Below are 10071 nucleotides of genomic sequence, written 5' to 3' on the forward strand. Positions count from 1 at the left end.
GGAACGTGTGTCTAGTCTATAAAAGTATTCTGGCCAGACCGGGGAACTGAGTGTGTCTGGGCTGGGGTGTAAAGTTAAGCACCCAGTCGGCCCCTCCCTGGGACTCAGACTGGTTACTGACACTGAGGGGCAGGGGAACTGAGTGTGTCTGGGCTGGGGTGTAAAGTTAAGCACCCAGTTGGCCCCTCCCTGGGACTCAGACTGGTTACTGACACTGAGGGGCAGGAGAACTGAGTGTGTCTGGGCTGGGGTGTAAAGTTAAGCAGCCAGTCGGCCCCTCCCTGGGACTCAGACTGGTTACTGACACTGAGGGGGCAGGGGAACTGAGCGTGTCTGGGCTGGGGTGTAAAGTTAAGCAGCCAGTCGGCCCCTCCCTGGGACTCAGACTGGTTACTGACACTGAGGGGCAGGGGAACTGAGTGTGTCTGGGCTGGGGTGTAAAGTTAAGCACCCAGTCGGCCCCTCCCTGGGACTCAGACTGGTTACTGACACTGAGGGGCAGGGGACCTGAGCGTGTCTGGGCTGGGGTGTAAAGTTAAGCAGCCAGTCGGCCCCTCCCTGGGACTCAGACTGGTTACTGACACTGAGGGGCAGGGGAACTGAGTGTGTCTGGGCTGGGGTGTAAAGTTAAGCATCCAGTCGGCCCCTCCCTGGGACTCAGACTGGTTACTGACACTGAGGGGCAGGGGAACTGAGGGCTTTAAGCCAAGGAGGAGCTTCAGCCTTAACAAACTACCAACACAGTGTAATGTAGTTACAACAGTTCAACACTGAGGGGGCAGGAGAACTGAGGGCTTTAAGCCAAGGAGGAGCTTCAGCCTTAACAAACTACCAACACAGTGTAATGTAGTTACAACAGTTCAACACTGAGGGGGCAGGAGAACTGAGGGCTTTAAGCCAAGGAGGAGCTTCAGCCTTAACAAACTACCAACACAGTGTAATGTAGTTACAACAGTTCAACACTGAGGGGGCAGGAGAACTGAGGGCTTTAAGCCAAGGAGGAGCTTCAGCCTTAACAAACTACCAACACAGTGTAATGTAGTTACAACAGTTCAACACTGAGGGGGCAGGAGAACTGAGGGCTTTAAGCCAAGGAGGAGCTTCAGCCTTAACAAACTACCAACACAGTGTAATGTAGTTACAACAGTTCAATCAGGAAGGCTGGTCTGAAGACTTGTTTCACTTCGTCCTGTAAGCAGAACACAGTTCACTTTGTTTTGTATTCTACGGGCATAGTGGGAATGAAGACAAACATATCATCAGCACGTCCTCTTGTTCCTTCTCCTGTTTCCTGTTAGCCATGTGAGGAATGGCTTTCACCCATTTACCTTCAGCCTATCAGCATGTCCTCTTGTTCCTTCTCCTGTTTCCTGTTAGCCATGTGAGGAATGGCTTTCACCCATTTACCTTCAGCCTATCAGCACGTCCTCTTGTTCCTTCTCCTGTTTCCTGTTAGCCATGTGAGGAATGGCTTTCACCCATTTACCTTCAGCCTATCAGCACGTCCTCTTGTTCCTTCTCCTGTTTCCTGTTAGCCATGTGAGGAATGGCTTTCACCCATTTACCTTCAGCCTATCAGCACGTCCTCTTGTTCCTTCTCCTGTTTCCTGTTAGCCATGTGAGGAATGGCTTTCACCCATTTACCTTCAGCCTATCAGCACGTCCTCTTGTTCCTTCTCCTGTTTCCTGTTAGCCATGTGAGGAATGGCTTTCACCCATTTACCTTCAGCCTATCAGCACGTCCTCTTGTTCCTTCTCCTGTTTCCTGTTAGCCATGTGAGGAATGGCTTTCACCCATTTACCTTCAGCCTATCAGCACGTCCTCTTGTTCCTTCTCCTGTTTCCTGTTAGCCATGTGAGGAATGGCTTTCACCCATTTACCTTCAGCCTATCAGCACGTCCTCTTGTTCCTTCTCCTGTTTCCTGTTAGCCATGTGAGGAATGGCTTTCACCCATTTACCTTCAGCCTATCAGCACGTCCTCTTGTTCCTTCTCCTGTTTCCTGTTAGCCATGTGAGGAATGGCTTTCACCCATTTACCTTCAGCCTATCAGCATGTCCTCTTGTTCCTTCTCCTGTTTCCTGTTAGCCATGTGAGGAATGGCTTTCACCCATTTACCTTCAGCCTATCAGCATGTCCTCTTGTTCCTTCTCCTGTTTCCTGTTAGCCATGTGAGGAATGGCTTTCACCCATTTACCTTCAGCCTATCAGCACGTCCTCTTGTTCCTTCTCCTGTTTCCTGTTAGCCATGTGAGGAATGGCTTTCACCCATTTACCTTCAGCCTATCAGCATGTCCTCTTGTTCCTTCTCCTGTTTCCTGTTAGCCATGTGAGGAATGGCTTTCACCCATTTACCTTCAGCCTATCAGCACGTCCTCTTGTTCCTTCTCCTGTTTCCTGTTAGCCATGTGAGGAATGGCTTTCACCCATTTACCTTCAGCCTATCAGCATGTCCTCTTGTTCCTTCTCCTGTTTCCTGTTAGCCATGTGAGGAATGGCTTTCACCCATTTACCTTCAGCCTATCAGCACGTCCTCTTGTTCCTTCTCCTGTTTCCTGTTAGCCATGTGAGGAATGGCTTTCACCCATTTACCTTCAGCCTATCAGCACGTCCTCTTGTTCCTTCTCCTGTTTCCTGTTAGCCATGTGAGGAATGGCTTTCACCCATTTACCTTCAGCCTATCAGCACGTCCTCTTGTTCCTTCTCCTGTTTCCTGTTAGCCATGTGAGGAATGGCTTTCACCCATTTACCTTCAGCCTATCAGCATGTCCTCTTGTTCCTTCTCCTGTTTCCTGTTAGCCATGTGAGGAATGGCTTTCACCCATTTACCTTCAGCCTATCAGCATGTCCTCTTGTTCCTTCTCCTGTTTCCTGTTAGCCATGTGAGGAATGGCTTTCACCCATTTACCTTCAGCCTATCAGCATGTCCTCTTGTTCCTTCTCCTGTTTCCTGTTAGCCATGTGAGGAATGGCTTTCAACCATTTACCTTCAGCCTATCAGCATGTCCTCTTGTTCCTTCTCCTGTTTCCTGTTAGCCATGTGAGGAATGGCTTTCACCCATTTACCTTCAGCCTATCAGCACGTCCTCTTGTTCCTTCTCCTGTTTCCTGTTAGCCATGTGAGGAATGGCTTTCACCCATTTACCTTCAGCCTATCAGCACGTCCTCTTGTTCCTTCTCCTGTTTCCTGTTAGCCATGTGAGGAATGGCTTTCACCCATTTACCTTCAGCCTATCAGCACGTCCTCTTGTTCCTTCTCCTGTTTCCTGTTAGCCATGTGAGGAATGGCTTTCACCCATTTACCTTCAGCCTATCAGCACGTCCTCTTGTTCCTTCTCCTGTTTCCTGTTAGCCATGTGAGGAATGGCTTTCGCCCATTTACCTTCAGCCTATCAGCATGTCCTCTTGTTCCTTCTCCTGTTTCCTGTTAGCCATGTGAGGAATGGCTTTCACCCATTTACCTTCAGCCTATCAGCACGTCCTCTTGTTCCTTCTCCTGTTTCCTGTTAGCCATGTGAGGAATGGCTTTCACCCATTTACCTTCAGCCTATCAGCACGTCCTCTTGTTCCTTCTCCTGTTTCCTGTTAGCCATGTGAGGAATGGCTTTCACCCATTTACCTTCAGCCTATCAGCACGTCCTCTTGTTCCTTCTCCTGTTTCCTGTTAGCCATGTGAGGAATGGCTTTCACCCATTTACCTTCAGCCTATCAGCACGTCCTCTTGTTCCTTCTCCTGTTTCCTGTTAGCCATGTGAGGAATGGCTTTCACCCATTTACCTTCAGCCTATCAGCACGTCCTCTTGTTCCTTCTCCTGTTTCCTGTTAGCCATGTGAGGAATGGCTTTCACCCATTTACCTTCAGCCTATCAGCACGTCCTCTTGTTCCTTCTCCTGTTTCCTGTTAGCCATGTGAGGAATGGCTTTCACCCATTTACCTTCAGCCTATCAGCACGTCCTCTTGTTCCTTCTCCTGTTTCCTGTTAGCCATGTGAGGAATGGCTTTCACCCATTTACCTTCAGCCTATCAGCATGTCCTCTTGTTCCTTCTCCTGTTTCCTGTTAGCCATGTGAGGAATGGCTTTCACCCATTTACCTTCAGCCTATCAGCACGTCCTCTTGTTCCTTCTCCTGTTTCCTGTTAGCCATGTGAGGAATGGCTTTCACCCATTTACCTTCAGCCTATCAGCATGTCCTCTTGTTCCTTCTCCTGTTTCCTGTTAGCCATGTGAGGAATGGCTTTCACCCATTTACCTTCAGCCTATCAGCACGTCCTCTTGTTCCTTCTCCTGTTTCCTGTTAGCCATGTGAGGAATGGCTTTCACCCATTTACCTTCAGCCTATCAGCACGGTCCATTAATACACATTCCTCACACTGACTGTTCAACCTATGGGCTCACTCTTGCAATTATCACCTTCCTCTCTCTCAACCAATGGGTGTACATCTTGGGACGTATTTATATGTCATCTTACCCATGTTCTCTCACTTGCTGTTTTTCAACAAAAGTTTTGGACAACCACTATTGAATAAAACGTAATATTGCATTGTGTCTCTGATGTTGATTCAGCTGAGCCTGTACTGAACTGTATTATATCCTGACCCAACGAACTGGTGAACACAACACAAGATGTCTGCCATCTTGGACATTGACACATGTCCTCCACACAATAAAGAGTGTAGTACTGATCAACAGTGACAGTTTGGGAGATGGACAGATGTCCAGCGGTTTATCTTTTACCTTGAGGCTCAGTAGTGTGCACTTTGTAGTGTCTTTAACAGACTTTGTGGCGTGCACTACTGATGTCTACTATATAGTAGTGTCCTTTGCAGAATGTCCATGAAACTTTACCTTGTTCTTAGTGTCTGTGTGGCGGCTCATCTGCCTCCTCTCATCATCCCAGCGAGCTGTAGCCTCCTTCAACTGTCTCTCCTTCTCCTGCTGCTGCCGCAACCCTTCCTCCTTAGCAGCACACACTGACGTCTGCAGCTCCGCTGTCAACTATGGAGAGAGGGAGGAGAGAGAAAGAGATTAGATGGGAGAGGGAGAGAGAGATGGGTTGGGATGAGAGAGGGAGAGACAAATTGAGAGGGGACAACAGTGACCCTTGAGGAACACCATTCCAACTGGTTTGATATAGATACATCCCCATATGACACAGACAGTATAAACACACTCTAAAAACTGACTCTGGGGGTCATGGTTGGTGACCCCTGACCTGACCTCAAGATACTTAGATTTGTCATTGAATACCAAATGGGAATTGATTAGCCAAGTCCTAGGTCCAGGTCTCTAGTGTTCTGTACAGTACAGTCCTAGGTCTCTAGTCCTCTGTACAGTACAGTTCAGTCCTAGGTCCAGGTCCTTAGTGCTCTCTCTGTACAGTTCAGTCCTAGGTCCAAGTCCTTAGTGCTCTGTACAGTACAGTTTAGTCCTAGGTCCAGGTCCTTAGTGCTCTGTACAGTACAGTTCAGTCCTAGGTCCAGGTCCTTAGTGCTCTCTCTGTACAGTTCAGTCCTAGGTCCAGGTCCTTAGTGCTCTGTACAGTACAGTTTAGTCCTAGGTCCAGGTCCTTAGTGCTCTCTCTGTACAGTTCAGTCCTAGGTCCAGGTCCTTAGTGCTCTGTACAGTACAGTTTAGTCCTAGGTCCAGGTCCTTAGTGCTCTGTACAGTACAGTTCAGTCCTAGGTCCAGGTCCTTAGTGCTCTGTACAGTACAGTACAGTCCTAGGTCCAGGTCCTTAGTGCTCTGTACAGTACAGTTCAGTCCTAGGTCCAGGTCCTTAGTGCTCTCTCTGTACAGTTCAGTCCTAGGTCCAGGTCCTTAGTGCTCTGTACAGTACAGTCCTAGGTCCAAGTCCTTAGTGCTCTGTACAGTACAGTTCAGTCCTAGGTCCAGGTCCTTAGTGCTCTGTACAGTACAGTTCAGTCCTAGGTCCAGGTCCTTAGTGCTCTGTACAGTACAGTCCTAGGTCCAGGTCCTTAGTGCTCTGTACAGTTCAGTCCTAGGTCCAGGTCCTTAGTGCTCTGTACAGTACAGTCCTAGGTCCAGGTCCTTAGTGCTCTGTACAGTACAGTTCAGTCCTAGAACTTGGAGTTTTTCCTTCAGTGACAGACCCTGTTTGTTGGTGTTTTTGAACAGATGCTGTTTCAGGAAGCGTTTAGTTGAGTCTAAATGGAATAGGAGTGTTTATGCAAATATAAGAGAGAGTGTGGGCAGCAGACAAATGCTGCATTAACATCAAAACACACAGCTTGTTGGAGCCGGATATCAAATGCTTAACATATTTCCTAACAACATGATGTCACTATCTGTAGGACACCATGGGAGACAGAAATTAATCTCTGGTTTAGTTACTATAGGTACAGACTCCATTAGTTAGTGTCAATGGTGTGTCTCAGAAATAGTCTCAGCCATTATCAATCTTCTCACAGTTCTCTGTCTGTCCTGAGAAAAAAAAAAAAAGAGAGAGAGAGAGAGAGAGAGAGAGAGAGAGAGAGAGAGAGAGAGAGAGAGAGGAGGAAAAAAGCTCCTAGCTTTTTGAAGAGTAGAGTGAGTGTGTGTTGGTAAACTTGTGGTACACACCAAGATAAAAAGGAGCAGCAGTAGCTTTGAAATACTCCAGTCAAAATGAACATTATATTTAAGCTGCAGCTGAGAGAGAGCAGAGAGAAGAGAGGAGAGAAGAGCAGAGAAGAGGGAGAAGAGAGGAGAGAGAGCAGAGAAGAGGGAGAAGAGAGGAGAGAGAGCAGAGAAGAGGGAGAAGAGAGGAGAGAAGAGGGAGAAGAGAGGAGAGAAGAGCAGAGAAGAGGGAGAAGAGAGGACAGAGAGCAGAGAAGAGGGAGAAGAGAGGAGAGAGAGCAGAGAAGAGGGAGAAGAGAGGAGAGAGAGCAGAGAAGAGGGAGAAGAGAGGACAGAGAGCAGAGAAGAGGGAGAAGAGAGGAGAGAAGAGCAGAGAGCAGAGAAGAGGGAGAAGAGAGGAGAGAGAGCAGAGAAGAGGGAGAAGAGAGGAGAGAAGAGCAGAGAATAGGGAGACGAGAGGAGAGAGAGCAGAGAAGAGGGAGAAGAGAGGAGAGAAGAGCAGAGAAGAGGGAGAAGAGAGGAGAGAGAGAGAAGAGAGGAGAGAGAGCAGAGAAGAGGGAGAAGAGAAGAGAGAGAGCAGAGAAGAGGGAGAAGAGAGGAGAGAGAGAAGAGAGGAGAGAGAGCAGAGAAGAGGGAGAAGAGAGGAGAGAGAGCAGAGAAGAGGGAGAAGAGAGGAGAGAGAGCAGAGAAGAGGGAGAAGAGAGGAGAGAGAGAGAAGAGAGGAGAGAGAGCAGAGAAGAGGGAGAAAAGAGGAGAGAGAGCAGAGAAGAGGGAGAAGAGAGGAGAGAGCAGAGAAGAGGGAGAAGAGAGGAGAGAGAGCAGAGAAGAGGGAGAAGAGAGGAGAGAGAGCAGAGAAGAGGGAGAAGAGAGGAGAGAGAGCAGAGAAGAGGGAGAAGAGAGGAGAGAGAGCAGAGAAGAGGGAGAAGAGAGGAGAGAGAGCAGAGAAGAGGGAGAAGAGAGGAGAGAGAGCAGATAAGAGGGAGAAGAGAGGAGAGAGAGCAGAGAAGAGGGAGAAGAGAGAGCAGAGAAGAGGGAGAAGAGAGGAGAGAGAGCAGAGAAGAGGGAGAAGAGAGGAGAGAGAGCAGAGAAGAGGGAGAAGAGAGAAGAGAGAGCAGAGAAGGGGGAGAAGAGAGGAGAGAGCAGAGAAGAGGGAGAAGAGAGGAGAGAGAGCAGAGAAGAGGGAGAAGAGAGGAGAGAGAGCAGAGAAGAGGGAGAAGAGAGGAGAGAGAGCAGATAAGAGGGAGAAGAGAGAAGAGAGAGCAGAGAAGAGGGAGAAGAGAGGAGAGAGAGCAGAGAAGAGGGAGAAGAGAGGACAGAGAGCAGAGAAGAGGGAGAAGAGAGGAGAGAGAGCAGAGAAGAGGGAGAAGATAGGAGAGAGAGCAGAGAAGAGGGAGAAGAGAGGACAGAGAGCAGAGAAGAGGGAGAAGAGAGAAAACTACTCGCTCAGGCCCGTTGAACCGCTCGCGCTGGGCTAGACAGACAGACAAATAATTGTTTACTGTACATTAGTTCAACTCAACTCTTCGTTCAACAGTCTTACTGGAATCCTCTCATTGAGTGGGAGTTATGGGAATGAGTGACTTAGCCGACCGCAGGGGGAGAGATTAGACTGATTTAGTCAGCGGGACCAGCCACATGAAAGCAACAAATGGTCCATTATTATGGGAACATCAGTTCTGGGCGTAATAATTATTTTGCTTATAGATTCTCCAGCATCTCGTCTGTAGCCTGGAGTGATATAATGACTCATTAACCCTGTCTTTCTCGTTATTCTTGTACCTTTATACCTCGTCTCATATCGAGGGCTTCATCCGACTGTACTGTACTGTAATTGGCCTGAACAGGCCGTCTTTAATTTCACAGGCTGGTTGGTAGCTCTGTTTAGGCTGGGTTTTCCTCACCTCAAAGTGAACATAAAGAATGAAAGGCAGTCGCAGGGCCTCTCAGAGGCCAGCTGGCCATTTATCAGTTCTCTATGACAGACATAGCGTGACACAATGAACTCACTAGGGCCTTAACAAGAACCAGAAAAAAGTGAACTGATGCACTCCCAGATCAGAAGCCACAAATAGTTAAATAATACCCAGAAGGGCATGATTGTCATTTAAATCATTTATCTTTCAGTTATTGCCTGATTCTACTAGGATGTTAAGTACTTCTATGCATGAAAGAATAATAACAGTAGTAAAGATGTGTTTCCTGCTCTTAACTGGATTCAACTTGTTATTCCAAGCCTTTCCCATGTTCAACCAGCAGCAGTGTTGAGATAAAGGGCTGGGGGAGCTCCCGAGGACCCCCACTGTTGCCTCATCATTAACCAGAGAAGAGAAACAAACCGGGCTGGGTTCAGAGGTCGCTCAGGAAGGCCACGCTCAGCAAGACGATTAAGCGGCCCGGATTTCAGAGACGCTAATTATCGAAGCTCAAAGGACCCTGTGTGTGTGTGTGTTGCATGAGTGTGTGTTTGTTCACACCGTGTGTGTGCGTGTTGTGTGTGCGTGCATCCACACTGCATGTGTCTACCCTAGTGCCCTCAGGATAACGTATGGCGGCTTGCTATGTTTTAATTGGGATACTACTACCCATGCTGCAGTGCTCTCCCTGCGAGAGAGATCGATGACCTCTGACAGACACTTAGGGGTTACACAGTGAGGGCAGCCTCCAAGGTTCAAAGGCCCTCTGTTTACATTCGATCCAGTCGCCCCCAGGGCTCCTATGCATTAAAACCTATGTAGTCCCTACACAACGCCTTCGAAAGTCAAGCCGCTAACACACGCTACAAATACCAACAAATAGCGTGTTTTAATATGGTGGGTAGACTTCCTCTTAACTTAGAAATAAACACATGTAAAATGTCCTGAGAGCGTTGTGTTGTCATTGTGGAACCCATTGAACTGGGGTTTTCAGCAACAGAATGCAGAGGAAGGATGTTAAGTTGAACTCGTGCGAGCGTTAGTTACCCCTTCAAAACAGAGGATTCATCTTTTGCAGCCTCTGTTGACGGAAACTTTACCTCGCCACATAGCAAAGACGAGCAAACACAGAGTGAACTTTCAACTACCACCGAGACACGTTTGATGTCGGGGGCATTGTGCAACTTCATAAGCTCCTGTTTTCTCACAACATCTGCTTGTCAACCTCGCTTTCAACTCAACGCTGCTGCCGTCAAAAGTGGACCCAAAACAGGGGGATTGGAAAAAAAGAGAGTGAGAAAGACAAAAAATAGTTTCTTCTAAGGTCATGATTTAGCAATTAAAGCCTGTGATAGAATATGATATTTCACCCCTATTTTTTCAGATTGGGATAGATCTAATCTTCTTTGTTTTCAAACATAAAAACAGTGATTTGTGTTTTGGGTTCTTTTATACTGCCCAGCTAAAAGGCGCTTTGAAGCCACAGTCTGAAATCTGGGAATCTTTTCAACGGTCATTTCAATTCTTTATATTTTTGCTTAAAAAACAAATCTCAGGCTGTAGCTTTAAAGCCTTCCACA

General features: G+C 47.7%; 1 protein-coding gene across 4 annotated transcripts in view; it reads right to left on the reverse strand.

Moving 5' to 3' along the window:
- cep112 (centrosomal protein 112) overlaps positions 1-10071 on the reverse strand; it is a 223418-nt gene that overhangs the window by 52791 nt on the left and 160556 nt on the right. For all 4 annotated transcript variants that reach the window (XR_011674562.1, XM_071396422.1, XM_071396432.1 and 1 more), the window contains one exon: positions 4848-4997. Coding sequence is in view for 3 of the 4 variants with exons in the window: in XM_071396422.1 (XP_071252523.1) it covers positions 4848-4997 (150 nt within the window). In the remaining variant the exon portion in view is untranslated. The remainder of the gene's footprint in view (positions 1-4847; positions 4998-10071) is intronic.

The sequence above is a fragment of the Salvelinus alpinus genome, chromosome 1 (genome assembly GCF_045679555.1).
Source record: "Salvelinus alpinus chromosome 1, SLU_Salpinus.1, whole genome shotgun sequence".
In the NCBI taxonomy this organism is placed as follows: Eukaryota; Metazoa; Chordata; class Actinopteri; order Salmoniformes; family Salmonidae; genus Salvelinus; species Salvelinus alpinus.